Genomic DNA, 18,941 nt, shown 5'->3' on the forward strand with positions numbered 1-18,941 from the left:
GAAACTTGATCTTCCCCCATTTACACAGTGAACTACAAGGCAGACAAATCCATTTCAGCTGCACATGGAGTAATCTGCTCAAAGATTTAAAATGAAAAAGAAACAACTGTTACTTATTTAAAGATCAAAGGTACAGAAAACCCACCACTTCCATCTCAGACTGGATTTAGGATTATAGCCTCCGCGTCTAAAGACAGATTATGTTCAGTTTTTTCTGCTTCTGGGTTAAGTGGTTTGAAAACGAGATCACAATCACGGCACCTGGACCGGTGTTAGACCGAGCTCGGCTGCACAGGCGTTATGGATTCTGGTTTGATGGTGTTGTCACGGCGTCAAACTTTAAAATCAGGAGCCGGTGCGACAAATCTTAACAGGAGCCTGAGGTCACGATGTGTTTCAAACCGCAGTCCTCAGAAAACATCTAAATCATCCAAAACAACATCCTCATCTGAAGGGAGACGGCCAAACGAAACCCCGATGAACTCAAATCTTTTTAACTTGTTGAAGCACCAGTGTAAAATAAAATGACGTCAACAATGGCTCTGATCCGTTGAGGCATCAGTGAGCCCTAATCTTGCACACTGAAACCGACTGAAGTCATTGCTTTGGTTTTTTAACTACACGTGTGCTTTTCATGCTACAAACCGGTCTAAATGTTTGCTGTGAAAAAGCTTTAATTGGTATTGAACTCAACAATAAGGGCCAGTTTGTCAAAAATATCCACTGTAAACTAAAATAAAGATGTTTCTAAAAACAAAGAGGAAAGGATGGTTTACCACAAAATTTTATTCACAACCATAAACGCTGGGTCAGGTTTAGCGTTTTCCACCAACACGGGGTGCGCTGATCTTCATGGGCTTGGCGATCTTGGGTTTCTGTGCAGTCTTGGCAGAAGTCTACAAGAGGAGAAAGACAAAAGTATAATTTGAAAGTGACAATCAAGTTCCTGAAGAATGTGGTGAAAGTAATGCCATAATTTATGTGCAAGAAAACTCGATTACATGTTCAGAGAAAAAAAAAAAAAAGTCAAATTCAACTTTAGTGATTTGGTTAAAAAGTTGGAAGACATAAATGGACTTAACTAAACGGGACAAACACACAACGGTATATCTTACCTTTGCACTTGGGGCAGCGGGCTTCTTGGCTGCCTGCTTTGCCTTCTTGGCCTCCTTGGCAGCTCTGAAACAACAAAGAACAAAAATCAATCAAAACAAGCACAAGTAGGCGATACGGACGTAATCCTGTCGTGTTTTATATTACTGCAAAAAATGAACTCAGAAACTAAAAGAATAACTGCAGAAGTGCAGCCTCGAGCAATAAAGGAAATGAAATGGCTTTAAAAACAAAAAGGGACATCAGATTGATGACGAGCCTGAAATAATGTAATGTTCCTTTAACCAGTCAGACTTGCTGTGTGATACGGTGGCTCGTCCCCAAACTGCTGAAAATGTAATTTTTTTCTAAATTTACCACTTGGTTAAAAAAATTGAGATAAAGTGCAGATGTGTAAAATGTTCATTTAATTTATCATTTCAAAAATAAAAAAAATAAATAGTGGATGCACATGTTTTTAAACCAACAGTATCCGACTGGTTTCCAAGTTGACGTGTACCAAAATATTAGCTCACAGTAAAACAGGCTCATTATGGGCTGCAAACCACCAAGGAGTCGAACTAAAATAAGACTCGATGTCCACAACTGTAAGTTCATCATGTCGCTTCGGCGAACACTCTTTAAAACTCCCGAGTTTTATCGGATTTGGGAGGAATATCCCAAAGTAGCGGACACGGGGGAAGTCGGTCTCCTCACCTGATGGCCTGCTCCCTCTGGGCCTTGCGGACCTCGGGCTTCTGGTTCCTCTTGGCCATGATCTCAGCCAGGGAGGCCCCAGTGATGGCCCTCTGGAATTTCACTGCGCGGCGGGTACGCTTCTTTGTCACCTCTTCCTGTTAAAATACATCAGACGCTTGTTTCAATACACTTTTTCCCGTCTCTAGATGAATTATTCCTAAACATGAACTGAAATCTTGAGTTTTCGCACTTGTCAGTCTGAACCAGAGGTTCACGTCTTTGTCACATTGAACACTAAAGAATTGTGCACACGTACAATACGTTGCTCTACTTGAACTCTCCTGTGATACTTTGGTTCATTTTACTTTTAAGGATCTTTTTCTCCTTCTATTGTTTAATGAGCGATGATACTCGGCCTCAGTTTGCCGCGATTGGTCTGAAAGTCCGAACCATTTAAGAAGTGCTTTCACACCCTTAAACTACCTGAACCATGTTTCAGTTTGAGCCTGACCAGAACTTCCTGACTGTGGTCTGAAGGACCTTTAACACCTGCTAGTTTGGTTCTGACAAAACAGAAAAGTCAAGAGGTCCAGACCCAATAGGGTAGATGTGAAAGCACCCCAAATCTCCACAGTTACGGTTGAAACCATAAACTTCACAAGACTTGTTGTGAACCTTTGTTGTAACTACAATTTTCAGATATTGCCAAAAACCAACTAAAATTGTTCCTTAGCAACTTAAAATAAACAAATACAGATGCAACAGGATCAACATTTCTCAACAGCAGAGGAGTGTGTCTCAACCACCTTTAACACGTCAAGTGTTTTCTGATACCTTCTCATTCACATGGACATTAACAGTTTATTTACCCAAACAAACATCAAATATTTGATTTTACCAGCCACTAAGCAGGTGCCACAAATACAAAAACAAGTTACTGTTGAGTTACAATGATTAAAAGACAAGCTTGGCATAAAATGATGCCCTGCCGTACCCCTAAAATGCTGTATTTTACAAGTAGTGGCCGCAATGGAATACAATTACACAATACAGTAACGGGTGCGTCGGCATGTTGGAGAGTTTGGAGGCCGGCCGATGCCGAGATGTCAGTCAAGACGTCAAAGGCCAGTACTATGATCTCCAGTTTTTCTATGGCTGCAGGTGTGGCGTGAGCACTGCTGCCAAGCCTGCAAAACGCAGTCCAGCAGCAGCACATAACACGGACTAACACCGTGCACACCGTCCACCCGCAGCCAGGGGGGACATCGCGTTTAATTCAAGAACAGATCCAGCTAGGTTGTACTGCGGCGGTGCTTTTACAGAAGTTTACACTCGTTTAAACAACAAACTATGATGAGATATATCAAATGCCAGTTTTACAAATCAACCAAATATCGTCACGAGAAGTGGATATACCCTTAAAAAGGTCAAAGCGGCGTGTATATTTTCATTTTCACAGATATGTCCTCATCAACCATGTCAACAAAACCAGGCTGTTACTTACAGACTGGCCCTTCTTGTGCTTGCGTCTGTACAGCACAGTCCAGTTGATCTGTCTGGGGTTCCTCTTGGCCAGAAATGCAGACTCACACTTGGCGTTCAAGAACTGGAACACCTAAGAAACGCAGAAAACAACTAAATGACCTGCTGTACATTTATGTTGCGTACAAATCCCACGCTGACTCACACATTTGCTGCTCCCTTTAGACACCCGAGTTGTCTGTAAACAGATTTTTTTTTAACTTTAAAAAGGTTGCCGCATGTCTGTAATTTCTGCATTTACAATAACATTAAGTGTATTAGGTTAGGTAGTTACTTTATTCATCCCTGAGGGGAAAGTTTTTCCGCTACAGCAGCATACAGAAGCAATAAGATAATAGAAAAGCAATAAAATAGCAGTAAAAAATATAAAATATAAATATAAAATGCACAGTATATACAATACAGTATATATATCTCTATATATTACATACAAACAACCAAGAAACACAGTCAACAGTGTTATTGTTACTTGATGGATTTTGCCAGAGGTGAGTTGGGATTTGTTAACAGAAAGCAGCACGTGGCATTTAATTTGTGATCTGTGAAAGTCAAGCATTTAAAAAAAAAAAGTCTACAAATCAAACATGCATGTTATTTTCTTACATGTACTCAATGAAAAGACACATTTTTTTTCTTTTAACATCATATTTAAGGATCCTGCGTGGAGACAATTCAGCCAATACGCTTATTTAGTTATCTCTACGCCGACTTGGTAAAACAACAGCACCACAGTCATTGACTGCAGAGCGGCTGAGAAACAACAACAACAACAAAACTGTTGTTTTGTGGATGTTATCGTGTTTAGTTGCCAAATAGTGACGCTTAGCAGCTAACATTAGCAAGTTGAATAGGACTCGATGGAGCCGGCCGGGCCTACTCCTACTACATATACATATTAAACGGCAGACACAGTAAAATACGCGGCATTAAGTTCGAGGATTATAGTTCACACCGTACCTATCAAGACAGATTGCGTAAAAACCGTTGTGAGACTTTTTGTTGTTACCTTTCCGTCTATCCTGGCGTATCGGCGGCCATGGCCGGGGTATATTTTATACCCGCTGAAACTGCACAACTCGACCCTGAAAACGACAAATACGAAACATCAGCGAAAGAAAAGCGAACGCGTTCCCTCGTAGTGTCAGTAGCGTCTTCAGAAAGTTTGTTAAAGTGTTTAGATGGCATTTGATAGTATTCCGTACACTCACTTCATGATGGCTGCGAGAGGGCACAAAACCGGAAAGGAAGACGACGGAAGCGGAAACGGACTTAGAGACGACGCAATTCAATATTTAAGAACGAATAAACATTCAATATTTTTCAGTTACTTAAAATTTTGCTGGTTCTTAAAATTAACTATACCCGCTGAAGTTATTTTTTTTGAAATAGTAAAAATATTTTTTATTAAAATTAATACTTTGGCCAATCGTCACAACGTTGACGTCACTATCTGACGGTTGCCTAGCAAGTGTATTACTAAACTGATCGTCAAGCTACTTTCCGGCTTAATAAAAGGATAGTACAAATATGAAAAGACCCGGAAAATTAAATAATGAAATACAAAATAGTTAACATCACTTCCAGTACGTTTTTGTCGTTAACATTAGCTGGCTTTTTTTTTTTTTTTTTTTTTTACTCCAGCCTGGCTGGCGGGTTTGGGCAACGTTTGCGCGCTGTAGGAAAATTGTAGTCCTTTCAAGGCCCAAAGACACAGCACTTAAATGGGCGAGATAGTCTCTCTGAACTACATTTCCCAGAATGCCCTTCGGTTTCGCAGTTTGACAAGCGACAAGACGCTTCTCGTCTTTCCCACCGGAGCCTCTTTGGCTGACAAGAGTTGTCCGCTAACGTTTAGGTGGTGTCCGGGCCGACGAGGATGGGTGTGTCAGATTTACAATTTGACCCAAATGCTGGTAAGATGCCCGTCTGGTGGTTTTTTTTTTTTTTTCGGTCAGACAAGCCTGCTTTTGTTTAAACGTAGCTTGTTGTGAGGGTTCGTTATTACCGGCTGGCGTAAAGCTAGCTAACGTTACATGCAGATCAAAACATATAACGTGGTTCGTGCTTTTGTGTCGAGACTTACAGATTGTGTTCTTTGGGAGTTTAACAAAACTTCAATATCAAACCAAGTCTTTTTTTTTTTATTGTTTTTTTTTTTTAGGCGTGTTTATGTCCTTGCATGTCTCTGCAGATTGGAGCGAATATTAAACAGCATTTGTGCAGGATATCGATTCCTTTCTGTCCTTCTCGGTCCTCATTTGATAGTCTGCTTCCGTGCCTTTAGATCTCAAGATGTCAGCAATAACATGATGTGAAACGAAAGCACCGGTTAAAAGACTGGACATACTTTCTGGTGGATCTTCAGATGTGATTATCCAGAGCATGCTTGGAGCTTGTGTGCAGACTTCAACTAAAGTTGGTTGGACTCTAACTCTTAAAATAGATTAAAAAAAAAAAAAAAGGTCCTGCAGAATTAGATTGAGAATAAATCAAGCTTAAAACACACCGCAATTCCCAAAATGCAACTCGGTGCCCTTTCAAACTCCATACCAGCAGTTCATTATCCAACATAACCCCGTTACTGTACGTTATCAGGTTAAGTGTTTACCTAATGTGTGTTTCACTGATTTCAGATAAAAAAGACAATTATTGTGTTTTTTCCAGTCTGTTGACTGTCTTTTGTTCTTCATCCTACCAGGACCTGTGGCTGATCTCTCTGCTCGGGGCATGCAAAAGCTGGATCCCAGTTTTACCTGCTCTGAAGACACCCACACTCTCATCCTGGACCGCAACAACATCATGAAGCTGGACCACCTGGAAAGGAGCCCGGGCCTTCAGCAGGTACCGAGTGTCTCGGTGCCTAAATACGGGTTCCTGTTTCGATATGTTCACGTGACGTCTTTGTCTTTTCCTCCTCAGCTGTCTGTAGCCAGTAATCGTCTGGTGAGAATGATGGGGGTGTCTCGGCTGACAGAGTTGAGAGTCCTCAATCTTCCCAATAACAGCATTGGCTACATCGAGGGACTAAGAGATCTGCTTCATCTTCAATGGCTGAACCTGTCTGGGAACAATATTAAGGTGAGGACAAGAGAGATTCTCATACTTTACCCATATATTGTCATTTATTTACAAAATCAACTCGTATATAACACAAATATATCTTTTTTTTTCTTTTTTTTTTTTTGCAGGTCATTGAGCAACTTCACAACTGTGTCTCCCTTCAACACCTGGATCTGTCTGACAATAACATATCTACCATTGGTGATCTGACTAAACTGGTGGCATTAAAGGTCAGTGTTAAGAATGTGGGCTTAAAAATAATTGTGTTGGTTTTCTTTAACGTATCTTTAATTGATTTTTTTTGTTGTCATTTTCACAGACACTGCTGCTACATGGAAACAGCATCACAACACTTCGCACTGTTCCTGCTCACCTTCCTGCACATTTGTCCATTCTCTCCCTGGCAGAAAATGAGATAAGGGATCTTAATGAAGTAATAATTGTTTTCTCTTATTCAATACAACAGACTGATCTCCTAAGGATATTTATCTTTGACTGACTTCCTTAATCTGATTACTCTGTAGGTGTCATACCTGGCGTCTCTTCATGAACTAGAGCAGCTGTCCATCATGAGTAACCCTTGTGTTATGGCGACGCCCTCATTGCCAACTTTTGATTATCGGCCGTACATCATGAGTTGGTGCCTGAGCCTGAAGGTCCTGGATGGCTATGTGGTGTCACAGAAAGAAGGGTGGGTACATGCCTGTGATGTTCCAGTTTGGTAATTAAGATGAATTCAGGCGCATCATCAAAATGTTTTGATTGTGTGTAATTGTGCATATTTACAGTCTCAAAGCAGAGTGGCTCTACAGCCAGGGCAAAGGTCGCTCGTATCGGCCAGGACAGCATGTGCAGCTGGTTCAGTACTTGGCCACTGTTTGCCCTCTGACAGCCTCACCAGCCCTGGAGACAGCCGAGGATGCCAAACTGGAGAAGATACTCAGTAAACAGAGGTATAGAACGGAATTTTGCAGCACTGCTACATCACATGAACCTAAAAAAAAAAAAAAACACGACACCAACGATTATCATCATCCAGTACCCACTTCATAGCCACGGTAACATGCGTCATTTTTAATCCTTCGTAAAGGAAAGTATTCACTTGAATGTTGTTGACATTTTTGTCTCAGGTTCCATCAAAGGCAGCTGTTAGAGGAGACTCGGGGAGGCTGTCCCAGCCCTCCTCGTCCAACTCAACTAGATGTGGAGAGCCACAGTCCTTCACATGCAGCCCCACAAGGGGGAGCCAGAGAGGGGAAGAGAATCTCTGCACCTGGACCAGCTCCTGCTCAGTCAGTCCTAGAGAAGGGTAAGGAACTGCTTTGTCACTCAGTGGAGCAGTGCTATTTGTTTTTATTGTTTCTCTTTTCAGGTACTTGTAATGTAGAGCTTTCTTTTTCTGAACCTTCTGGCCCGTCTGCTTTGTGTAGAGCCGGTCGTGCAGTTCAACACCTGGGTGAGCTGTGATTCTTCTCATCCATCGCTGCCGGTAATTCGCAACTCGAGGCTCGGAGAGGAGCACATTTATTTGGAGGACGTACAGACAGATGAGGACAAACTCAACAGCAGCATGGTTTCCTCAGACTCCACCTTTGTCCCCTTCACATCTGATCTGGAGCCACAAACGACGCACTCCGACAGCGAGGACGAGACAGAGACGTTCGAACCTGATTCTCTGGCTCCAAAGAGGCCGGCGCAGCCCAAAAAGCACAACACGAGCAAGACGCATCCTTTGTCCCCAGCGGATAAGCACGAGAGGAAGACGATCACAGACGAAGAAGCTATTTCTGGTGTCGCCACAATAGCAGGATCGCTGGGAGTCCAAGTTAGCACGCCACAAAATATGGATCTGGAATCACCCTCAGACTTTGGTAAAGCAGAGATGAAAGAAGCTCCCGAGCAGGAAGAGGTCGGTGTGTGTGCCAGTAAATTAAGTTTGATGGAAGCCGACAGGGCTGCGATTAAAATACAGTCCTGGTGGAGGGGACAGTACACCCGAAGTTGTCACCCCGTGGCCAAAGAGGTGCGCAGTGAAATCCGCCTGCGCAGGATGCAAGAACACATCCTCTTCCTGTCTGACAAGCTGGACAGGTTAGTGACTGACCAACAATACCAAATACATCATTTCTGTCACAGCGTTGACTCGTTTTAGTTTTGGTTGTACTTCCACATTTGGTTGAAAATGTATAAATGTTAATTTAAAGAGCAATGTGGTGTGTTTGCAGTGTGCAGAAGCAGTTTGGGGAAGAGAGGTTACAACGGCTGGTTCAGGAGGAGGCTGTGAAGTTTCTGTGGAAAGAGGTCAGCATTATTTATTATTACCACACATTGACTATGCATATTTTACTATTCATAGTCAAAAATGTAGGTTATCTTTTGCATAATTTCCAGAGATAGACCCTGAAGCTCACAGTTTCCCTGTGCTCTCGCTGCAGCTCCAGTCTATGCAGCAGTGGAAGCAGTCTGTGGAGCAGCAGCTAGCAGCCGTCACTCAGACGGTCCCCCCGCCTCAGATCTCCTCTCCTGGACTTTGGAAGGAGCCCCCAACGGACGCTGCCAGCACCACCAACCCACCCAGCACAGATGTCTCCTTCCCAGACTCTGGCTTCCCGTCAACCAGCGATCATCAGGCAGCGCAGGAGGACAGCTTCCTGAGCAGCGGGACAGCGGACTCTCTGAAGACGGTGCGAGCGCTGAGCCCCGGTCGTAGCGGCTTCGCCGGGGCCAGCGACGGTGTGGACAGCGCAGACTGCAGCCTGCTGGAGCAGTACCTGTCCTCTGTGCAGCAGAGGGAGGAGGAGGCTGAGGACACGGTCAGCGATAGAATAGAAACTCCACAGCCGTCTTCACCTGGGTCACCCAGCAGGACAACACCGACCAACTCCCCCACGCAGAAGGCAGCAGAAACCACTCCGGGCCCCATTTCAAAGTCCTCACCTTAAAGGCACAGAAGAACCGAGTGTGTTATGGAGGTGTGGAGCTCCCTCTTGAGACTTAACAGCACTCATCTTGATTACTGACCCACATCTCGTATAACAGTGCTCTTAGTCTCTGCTGTTTATCAAGACTGAATCTAGAACAAGCTTGAAACAGTGAATTACTGTGAATGCAACTCAAGTTCTTTTATATTTCACTCCTTTGATCTGTTCTGTTACTAATGGACATGTTCCTCTCTCTATAGACAACGATTGTGACGTGGCTTCAGAAGGTACCAGTAATGCGAAACCAGGTATTTTATGCGAGTAGGTTACTACTGCTGCTGATAAATAAAGGCATTTTTTTTTTAACTTGTTTGTCAACATCCACTGTATCAAATGCTTGTTACAAACTACAAAAACTCACATTAGGAGTTGGTGTGTTTCACGCAGTGCACTTGTAACCACAGATATGCTATATTATACGTGTTGTGGCTCAACTTTAGGTTAACATTACGTGATGATGAACAGAAATGTTGTAGCATCCCTGTCTTTAAAAAAAAATGTAAATAAATCTGCAATTATACTTTTCTAAATCTTGTTTGGTTTAATGTGTTGAAGTTTTGTAAAAAAAAAAAAAAAGAAGGGCTGCAGCTAAAAGTTATTTTCACGGCAGGAGAAGCACAGTTGAGGGAAAACGTGTTAACGATGGCTCGGTTCCATTCAGTGTCCCGGTGGGTGAGACTGCACAATACAAAGATACTGGAAGAAGCGAAATGGAGTGCAGCCATTTCAATACGATGTCAGCTCTGTGCTGTTCCTACGACAACAAGCGAAAACATGTGCTGTAGAAGAGGTCGCACAGGCCGACCAGCAGCCAAACACACTTGTTTTCAATATACTTGTGAAAAAAAAAAAAAGAAATGCTGCGTTTAAATGGGATCGTATTTACTGGGTGCACGAGAACAGTTCATATGAATGGCCCTTTGTGGTATTCACAAGGACCCCAAGGGTGGGATGGCCTTCGAAAAAGCCTGCCTGTAATAAAAAAAATTAAAAAAAATTATTAGCTGAAGAAAATTGTTTGAGAGACTGAACTTTGTATTTAAGGACATTTTCTCATAGATACAGCAAATCTGCACTGTTATATTTTCAGGGTGGTGGTGGTGGTGGATGTTGGGGCCCTCAGTGATAGCTTGTCACGGGGCCGCAAAATCCCAGAGTGCGCCCCTGTATTACAGTCAACAACATCCATCTGCAGCCCGCACACTGTCCACTGACCACCAGAGGGCGCTGTGAGACTGAACTCCCCCCCTTCTATCCCACACACACACACACACACCCTTACGTTTCCTCCCATCATGATTACTAATCTGGCGGAGGATTCTCCAGATCACTACATCCTTCTCCGATGTGCTTCACCCGGCTTGGTGCCCCTCTTCTCCGGCACAGGCGCCTCGGTCCTCCTCAGCGTCACATCCCCCTGCACAAGCGGTCCGACATCACGCTACCGTGTAAGTCAAACCAGCATTATGTGCAGATGTGAGGTTGTTTTTGTTTTTTTTTCTTCTTCCAAAAGTGGGATTATAAATCTACAGTAATCTGCTGACGTGTATTAGACATTATGATCCACCATTTCTTTGTTGTTGGGCTCTTGCGTCATTGCAGCCGCTCATGTGACCGTCAGAAGGAAAGAAAGAAGGAGAAAAAAAAAAAGATCAATCACACGGTTACAAATATCTCAAGATGGAGATGAGCCGGAGCATCGGGGAGATGTTGACCGTCATCAGGGACATTTATCCGTGCAAGTACCTCAGAAACGCAGCGCTGTGGGAGAATTGAAACGCTGCTGGTCGTAGCATACAGAAATATCTGTGAATTTACAGGCTAAACAGCAGGTGCAACCACCTTGATTTGCACTTCCTTATAGGATTAGGCTGCAATGGTCGATCGAGAGATAACCGATTTTGTTAATGAGTCAAATGGAGGCAAAAACATCCTAAATTCACCGGTGCTGGCTCGTCAACGACATACAGTCCAGTGTCCTTCAAAAGTACAGAAAACACAGTACAGTAAAATGATGAGTTGAATAAGATCAAGCTTGAGCTTTTATTTTACTCTCTTTATATGCAAATTGCGTGTGAATCTCTTGGTTTACATATTTATTTATACTTCCCCCTCCTGGTTCAGCAGTGCAGTGAAATTTCAAGTTTTTTTTTTAACATGAATCTTGCTGACAATTCAGATATATATATATATCTATACTGTATATAGGTTGACAAGCTGCATGCAGTGTAAACTAATATATAGCTGACAAGTGTTAACTCACTAGGTACTTAAAGAGTACCAGGTTGGACCCCTTTTTTCTTCATCAGAACTGCTTTAACTTGTCTTGGCATGCTTTAACAAGGTGCTGGAAACAATCCAAGATTTTCATTCATAACAACACGATTGCGTCACACAGTTGCTGCAGATTTGTGTGCGGCGCCTTTGTGATGTGAATCTGTTGCAACACATCACAAAGGCGCTCTATTGGATGGAGATCTGGTGACTGTGGAGGGCAGTAAGGGAAGATGATAGGAGATTTATGATAGGAGATCAGCCAGAGTACAATTAATCCATAGTTGGTAGCGTGGAGGTTGGTAATAGTGAATGTGTTGTACATTCGGAGATGCTCTTCTGCTTACCTCGGATGTAACGACCGATTATTTGAGTTCCTGTTGCCTTTCTGTCTGCTTGGTCTGGCCATTCTTCTCCGACCGAATGAACCACGGCTCGCTGGATGTTTCGTCTTTCTTCGTACCCGTTCTCTGTAAACCTCGGAGATGGTTGTGCATGAAAATCCCAAAATGTCATCAGTTTGTGAAATACTGACCCCATCCTTTTTGGCAGCTCGTTCAACCAGCAGGTGAACAGTAACCCAATACACCAGCTCTGCCATAAATGAAACTTTTATGAAGCCGATGTATGATTTGTATTGTCACTGATTTGACTGTGGAGTTTAGATAGCCAAAACATTTAAATATTGTTGTCAGTGGTTGTTCATTTTCTGTTCCCAAAGCTTACATACATGTAAAAATAGCACATTTCTACCTCAGGTATTGAGGATTAAAAGTAAAACACTTTGCCAAATAGAAACACTTGAGTAAAATGTTTTTTATTTTATAATTACTGGGTCTTAGTGTCCAGCATACAATAACTTTAAAGGCACCAACAACACTTTTGCATTAGAATCAAAGAACTTTGTTTTCTCATAAGATCAAAAATCAAATCAAGCCACAAAAAGATGAAACACAACTGTTTTGCAATCTTCTAACTGGAGGAACAGCACAGATGACTGAACAGAATAAATCATGAACAGCTGAGCAATGAAACGTAAAATTTGCTTCAGTTTCATCTGAATTCCCTAATAAATTAAAAAAATTTCCATGTCATGTTTTTGTGATTGTAGTTGATATTTCTACAATTTATCATCAAATGGTCTCAATCTGCACTACAGTATGTGTCACAAGTATTATAATCCAACCGACTTTGAAAAAAGATTTAATCTGTTCTATAAATACACTTTTCGTCGCTTGTCTGACGACAACTCCTCTCAGAGATTTATCTGCTGGGATAAAAATATATTTGGGACGAAACGTTACTCCGAATTTTGGCATTATCTGAGATTTTTATGTATTTTTCACAAACATGAACAAAACAAATTGTAGTTTTCTTTTTTGTTCATCTTTCTTGATGACAGTGCTCATGGATTCAAATAAAATGATGCCATCATCGCCGTGGTGACAGCGGAGTGTAAAACAGGGCCTGATCATGGGAGACAGACGGAGGTCACCATGTGTCGATATTTGTCCAAATATGCCCTCATCTTCCTCTTCCTAGGACTGTCTGGCCTCATCTTCCTGCTGCGCAACATCCACACTGTAGAGGTGAGGACAGAACTGGGCTACTTGTGGCTTTTAATTGATGGATCTTCTAAAGGAAATCCAAAGTGAAATTGGATTTGATGGATTTTGGGCTTCAAATGATGTAAGGAGAGGTGAACCGGAGGGTTAGACGAGCAGCTTTTTATCCAGGATTTTCCACTGTTGAATCAGGTTTAATATCTGAAGGGACACACGTCTGCATTTTGTAGAACAGCCAATAGGATCGCCCTCTGTCTGAAATGACCTGTGATTGGCCTAAAGTCTAAGGGTAGATCTTCTAAAACCTGATTACGGTGCCAAGAGGAGGCGCAAAGGTGTAGTTTTCTCTCAGAAATATTGAAAATGCTGAACGTTTTTTTTAATGGAATTTTTGTCTAAAACAACCGTGCTTAGCTTTTAGCTTCTGTATAAAAGTAGCAGAAGACAAGATCAAAACCAAATCTGAAAATACTGGATCCTTTATTTCCCATAATGCAACACATAGTATCATTTTGTCAGAACCTGCCTAGTAAATGTCTTCAAAGCACCCCTGTTTAAAAACGTATGCTAACAAATGTGCACTTTCCGACCCTGACGTCATCAAACCTTTCAGACTTGATTTACAGAATAAGTGGATTTTTATATCTGTGGAGTTCTCCTTTAAGTAACATTAAACTGGTGTCACCAACCTCCTGTATTACAGTCAGTTACATTCAAAGGTTATTTCTCCTCAGAACTGGAACTGCCACACAGTTTCAGCCCTGTACCAGCTGCAGAGCAGGATCCAGTCCTCCTTCCTCCCCGTGAGTCTCCCGACTTTTCATCACAACCGCACCTTCTGTGCCCACCTGGGCCAGAAACCCTCCCGCGAAGATGAGCTGGAGGAGCGCTACCTGTTGGACTCTATCGCCTGGCCCGGCCCGCCGTCTCACTCTACGCCAACCACCCTGCGCCACACCAGCGACCCCGTGCACAGCCTGTTCGCCATCCTTCCCACCAAAGGAGGACGGGAGTGGCACCTGGGCGACCAGCTGGAGGCCCTCGTCCAAATGCACGACTTCCAGGGTCGTCCCAAGCGCTACGGCGGGGACTTCCTTCTGGCTAGACTCCACTCTCCGGAGCTTGGAGCGGGTGTAGCAGGGAGGGTGGTGGACCACAGGAACGGATTTTATTCAGCTCTCTTCCCACTCCTCTGGGTGGGGACTGCACAGGTGGAGATTACATTGGTGCACTCCAGCGAGGCCGTTGCTGTGCTGCGACGGCTGAGGGAGGAACGACCAGATCGGGTGTTTTTCAAGAGCCTGTTCCGCTTGGGCTTCCTGTCAGAAACTACTATGTGCAACATGTGCTTGCCGCCCGACCAGCAGCCTCTGTGCAACTACACTGACCTTTACACAGGTGAACCCTGGTACTGCTACAAGCCTAAGATGCTCAGCTGTGACACAAGAATCAACCACGCCAAAGGAGGCTACCTAAAACACCTCATCACCAACAAGGAGGCTCTGCTCTTCCAGAGGTTTGTACTGTCATACAGGAGGAACATACTGTGTGCTTATGCACATATATTTGTGTTTGACAACAAAAAAAATCAGTAGGTTGACATTTTGTATTTTTTCTTACTTTATCAAACCCCATGAAAACACCAAATACAAAGATAGAATTGATCCCACTAACAAGACTGCATTTAAAAAAATGGACGTGGCCTTTGTGGCGTCACACGAAGGCTTCCTGAAAAGCATGTTTTAAGGCTCAGCTGGTATCGCTGACCGTCGCCTTCTTGGCAGTGGCTGACTCCGCCTTACCTGGTTAGTCCAGTAATGGCCAATAAGGTGGTGTGCAGGTGGAGCTGAGGCCGGCCTAACAGAGCCCGGTTGCCGAAACCAGCAGGAAGTTTGCCGATCGTGATGTCACCGACCTGTAAAAGCAGCCTCACCCTTAACTATTAATGCCTTAATGCCGTTAAAACTGGCGAGTTGTATAAAAATGTATTCCCCATACAGTACAACACAGCGATCTGTTGGGATCGACTCACGCCTCAAGTGGACACTCAAAGAACTGCAGGATTTGGCGTTTATTGGCTTTATTTTCAGACCCGGATTGTTTGTTGGTTTTGGTCTTCATTGTTCGCAGTAACAAAAATATTGAATATTGTCATCGGTGTCAACTTTTATAACTTAATTTTTTGTTGTTGTTTTTTTTTGTATGTGTCAGTGGAGTCAACATCAAAGTTCACATACACGCCTCAGGACCTGACAGAATCAATGTGCTGCCACGGAGAGGTACCTGCACAGTAACGGCTTTAGTTTGTGCATCATTTCACAGTTTGTGCTTTCATTTATTCTATGAATTTTTTTTTTTTGTCTGCATCATTTCTCACTTTTTATCAGATAACACAGAGGAGGAAAGCAGCACAATAAAACCAGACTCTTTTACGCTCGCGCCATCTGGTTATTACTACGAGGACTCCTGGAGGCCGTTAGGTGGCGTTACAATGCGTCAGTTTAATCAATCGTGGGCCGTCGCTCAGTGTTTGAAGAACAAGGTGATCAACATGTACGGAGACTCTACTGTGCGACAGTGGTTCGAGTACCTCATTGCTTTTGTACCAGGTGAGCAGTTTTGTGTTTTTGTCTCATCTTGATTGAGTTTTACACTTAACTCGCGCGTCCAACTCACCATAACTTTAATGTCTCCCATCTTATCCAGAGTTAAAGGAGTTCAACCTGCACAGTCCTAAAAACGTCGGGCCTTTCATGGCGGTGGACAGCACCCATAATATCCTCCTGAAGTACCGCTGCCACGGCCCTCCCATCCGCTTCTCCACCGTCATGTCCAGTGAGTTGCGCTACATTTCAAATGAGCTGGACGGCCTCTCCGGGGGCCCCAACACCGTTGTGGTCCTCAGCATCTGGGCCCACTTCAGCACCTTTCCAGTGGAGGTATACATCCGGCGGCTTCGCCACATTCGACAGGCGCTGGTGAGGCTCACGGACCGAGCGCCGGGGACGCTGGTGGTGATCCGGTCGGCCAATCTCCAGGCCCTGGACCAGGAGGTGAGCCTGTACAACAGTGACTGGTACTCCCTGCAGCTCGATAAGGTGCTGCGGGCCATGTTCAAGGGACTGAACGCCCTGGTGGTGGACGCCTGGCAAATGAGCTCAGCACACCATCTCCCTCACGCCCTCCATCCTCCTCCAGCCATCGTCAAGAACATGATAGACACGCTTTTGTCTTACGTTTGCCCAGAGAATTAGAACAGGGATGATGTTGGTGAAGGAGACTTCATCCGTCAGTTCTACAGTTGGGCCTCTTTGAAAAGTGTTTTCCAAAGCTGCATTCCCTTTAACTACTTTCTCACAGAGGGACTTCTGGTACTCATCTCTTTGCTATCACGTTTCATTTCATCCCCACAGAACTTATTTTATTCCAGGAATGCCAAAGACTTTGGCCCAGAGATTGTTACTGCTCGTCTGTCATTGTTACCAAAGTGTTTTATTTTGTGAGTGTGTGCAGTATTTTTACTTTTATTTTTCTGCATATATTTGTATGTTTCGCCAAAGTTTAAACTCTCAACTATTTTTCTCAGGCTGTTCACCATTGAGGAAAAAAACAGGAGTTTTCCATGTTTTCCACATCGGACACGTGATCACAGGTTTACCACATTTACCACATTTATGATTACTGCAACATATAATAACATGGGAATTTCCATGGTCTTCACACATTACATCATGAAAATGTTCCAAAAACACATTTCCCATGTGCTCAATCACATGCGTTTTTGCACATTAAATTCACGTGTTTTTTTCTAAGAGCAGTGTTTTAATGTTTTTCAGCTTTTTTTTGTCTTGAACGACGTCTCTTTTTGCTGCTGTGTCACTTTATGTCAAATCAGGATTTTAAAAAGTTTTCTATCCATTTTCCAAACTATAGACATAAAAAAAAATATTCAAACAACCACGTGGTTAAATCTCACCCTTGTGTGCTTGTTTATGCTTATATTTCTAAATGTTTTCTACATGTTTACAGCACAAATTACGAATCACTGTAACTAATGTGATCATTATATCAACGGGAGAGTTTAAAAAACCAAACGAGCACCCTTAACAGATGATTTACAGAATAATTATCAACTCAATTGAAATTCTTGAGGAGAATCTTTTTCACCTTTTCCATCTGACGTGTACAAACCTGACTGTCCCTGCACAGTATTTAACTCGACTTTTATCTGATGGCTTCTCTCACTCGCAGCCTTTCAGCCTCTCCACCTTACAAATGTACACACATCAAACCACAGCAGAGATATGTGTTCATGTGAGGCGTGACCTTTACAGACATTTCTAATAATTCTTTATATTACAAAGAAAAAAAAGATTTTTATATATAAGATTTTAATTGTAGGTGTTTTATATTGATATTTTGAACCTGAAAAAATACTGTATGTTGTCACATGTTCATCATAAAAAAAATAAAAAAAAAATAAAATAAAGACTGGAGAAGAGAGTGAGGGGTCAGTGAGATTTATCAGGTCTGTAGGATACAAAGAGAAAATGTGCCTATTTGTGTATAATTCTGTTTGTCTCTGGCAGCGATCAGAGGCCGACATGTCAGACACTTGGTCATAATTTATACATATATATGTATGAGCCGAGTTGCTGTCATGTTTGCCAGTATTTGCTCTTGTCAAATGTGTGCTTTTCTAACTGTCATAAGGAGCAGTGTATGTGAAAGTCGTTTGTCATTTGCTTTCTCAGACTTGGGGTTAGCTAACAAAAAAAAAAAAGGTATAAGCAGGAGCTGGGCGACATGCCGTCATGATTTATATATTGTAATGAGGAACAATATCACCAGGACTTTTGGTTATTATGAGCTGGTGATACATTTGTTGTGATGCCTTTTCCTGATCTGATCATGTGGTGCAGCTCAAATAAACTAAACGGACAATATCTCCTGTTTCTCGTGTGTGTTGAATTAAAGCACAGGTACAATGAGAGATACAATCTTAACTTTTAGTTTGAGAAAAGGAAAAAGCAAACAAAATCTGCAGACTTCAATATCTGCGCGGCACAGGAGTCGCTGCTCAGACTGAGTGTCTGCAGCTTTCATTTTTGATCTGATCTGACGGTATCACAATCCTGAGTGCACCAAGTCATTTGGAAATATTTTGTTTAAAAAAATACAACTTTGCCAATAGCTGGCATTGACACGCTGATATTTATCAGCCTTATGTTGCAAATGTAGGAGATTTGATGGGAACTTTAAACAAGCTATTAAAGGAGATGTTCTGCACAAACACCATGACTACATTTTATTTGTCTGCTTACATAAAAATAACAAAATACATTCCTACATTTTTTTTTATATCTTTAAGAAACAGCTGATTTCAGATTCGTGCACAGTTCATAGTGGTAAGGCTCTGTGAGGGTATCTATTTCTATCATAACATTTTTATGGTCTAAATGTGAAATGGCCTGTAGCACCTTTTTTCTTTTTCATCTGCTTCCTGTCAGACCACGTGCAGGGTGAATTTTACATCCAGGATATACCTCACAGGTTTTGTCGTGGAAATATAACTATAAATCCACCAGCATGGAGCAGTCGATCCTCAGTGAACCCAAAAACACATGAGAGAGGGGAGGTTCAATTACACGACACAGGATGTTGATACGGAGTGTTCCAGCTTTAAGAAACCATAACATGAAACCATACACTACCGGTGTCAAATTGA

General features: G+C 42.7%; 3 protein-coding genes and 1 non-coding gene across 7 annotated transcripts; 2 read left to right on the top strand and 2 right to left on the bottom strand.

Annotated features, from left to right (window-relative positions):
• Positions 1-768: 768 nt before the first annotated feature.
• Positions 769-4,587, bottom strand: rpl24 (ribosomal protein L24). The gene is made up of 6 exons (XM_069707542.1): positions 4,542-4,587; positions 4,340-4,415; positions 3,296-3,406; positions 1,810-1,946; positions 1,116-1,179; positions 769-896 (listed from the first exon to the last, which is right to left on the bottom strand). Exons 1-6 carry the CDS (start codon positions 4,544-4,546, stop codon positions 816-818), a joined length of 474 nt encoding a protein of 157 aa, XP_069563643.1. The 5' UTR covers positions 4,547-4,587; the 3' UTR covers positions 769-815.
• On the bottom strand, positions 2,859-3,039 carry LOC138626191 (small nucleolar RNA SNORA23). The gene has a single exon (XR_011311279.1). It is a non-coding gene; the product is annotated as a small nucleolar RNA SNORA23 (small nucleolar RNA).
• A 537-nt stretch (positions 4,588-5,124) lies between the features above and the next one.
• cep97 (centrosomal protein 97) lies at positions 5,125-9,904 on the top strand. Of its 2 annotated transcripts, XM_069707548.1 has the most exons (12): positions 5,125-5,246; positions 6,032-6,174; positions 6,253-6,411; positions 6,522-6,623; positions 6,713-6,826; positions 6,918-7,084; positions 7,182-7,346; positions 7,524-7,702; positions 7,824-8,484; positions 8,619-8,694; positions 8,829-9,365; positions 9,575-9,904. In XM_069707548.1, the coding sequence occupies exons 1-11, from the start codon at positions 5,210-5,212 to the stop codon at positions 9,333-9,335; spliced, it is 2,310 nt and encodes a 769-aa protein (XP_069563649.1). In that variant the 5' UTR covers positions 5,125-5,209; the 3' UTR covers positions 9,336-9,365; positions 9,575-9,904. The 2 variants fall into 2 exon arrangements, with proteins under 2 accessions (XP_069563649.1, XP_069563648.1); XM_069707547.1 differs by having other exon boundaries at positions 8,829-9,904.
• Positions 9,905-10,647: 743 nt separating this feature from the next.
• On the top strand, positions 10,648-18,159 carry nxpe3 (neurexophilin and PC-esterase domain family, member 3). 3 transcript variants are annotated; one of them, XM_069707551.1, is made up of 6 exons: positions 10,734-10,822; positions 13,051-13,237; positions 13,948-14,729; positions 15,425-15,492; positions 15,601-15,822; positions 15,920-18,159. In XM_069707551.1, the coding sequence occupies exons 2-6, from the start codon at positions 13,145-13,147 to the stop codon at positions 16,465-16,467; spliced, it is 1,713 nt and encodes a 570-aa protein (XP_069563652.1). In that variant the 5' UTR covers positions 10,734-10,822; positions 13,051-13,144; the 3' UTR covers positions 16,468-18,159. The 3 variants fall into 3 exon arrangements, with proteins under 3 accessions (XP_069563651.1, XP_069563652.1, XP_069563653.1); XM_069707552.1 differs by lacking the exon at positions 10,734-10,822 and adding an exon at positions 12,054-12,216; XM_069707550.1 differs by lacking the exon at positions 13,051-13,237 and having other exon boundaries at positions 10,648-10,822.
• Positions 18,160-18,941: the final 782 nt, after the last annotated feature.

Source organism: Brachyistius frenatus, unplaced genomic scaffold (genome assembly GCF_029030835.1).
Source record: "Brachyistius frenatus isolate BFR_SWC_R1_liver_20210118 unplaced genomic scaffold, ASM2903083v1 Contig_70, whole genome shotgun sequence".
Classification (NCBI taxonomy): Eukaryota; Metazoa; Chordata; class Actinopteri; family Embiotocidae; genus Brachyistius; species Brachyistius frenatus.

Bases quoted from the DNA above. Each gene is read 5' to 3' on its own strand.
- rpl24 (XM_069707542.1), bottom strand. The intron at 3,407-4,339 runs GTAACAACAAAA...TGCGTTTCTTAG, and splicing joins ACGCCAGGATAGACGGAAAG to GTGTTCCAGTTCTTGAACGC. The intron at 1,947-3,295 runs GTAAGTAACAGC...GTATTTTAACAG, and splicing joins AGCACAAGAAGGGCCAGTCT to GAAGAGGTGACAAAGAAGCG.
- cep97 (XM_069707547.1), top strand. From the start codon at position 5,210: ATGGGTGTGTCAGATTTACAATTTGACCCAAATGCTG. The intron at 6,412-6,521 runs GTGAGGACAAGA...TTTTTTTTGCAG, and splicing joins TGTCTGGGAACAATATTAAG to GTCATTGAGCAACTTCACAA. The intron at 7,703-7,823 runs GTAAGGAACTGC...TGCTTTGTGTAG, and splicing joins TCAGTCAGTCCTAGAGAAGG to AGCCGGTCGTGCAGTTCAAC.
- nxpe3 (XM_069707550.1), top strand. From the start codon at position 10,670: ATGATTACTAATCTGGCGGAGGATTCTCCAGATCACTACATCCTTCTC. The intron at 10,823-13,947 runs GTAAGTCAAACC...ATTTCTCCTCAG, and splicing joins GTCCGACATCACGCTACCGT to AACTGGAACTGCCACACAGT. The intron at 15,493-15,600 runs GTACCTGCACAG...ACTTTTTATCAG, and splicing joins CAATGTGCTGCCACGGAGAG to ATAACACAGAGGAGGAAAGC.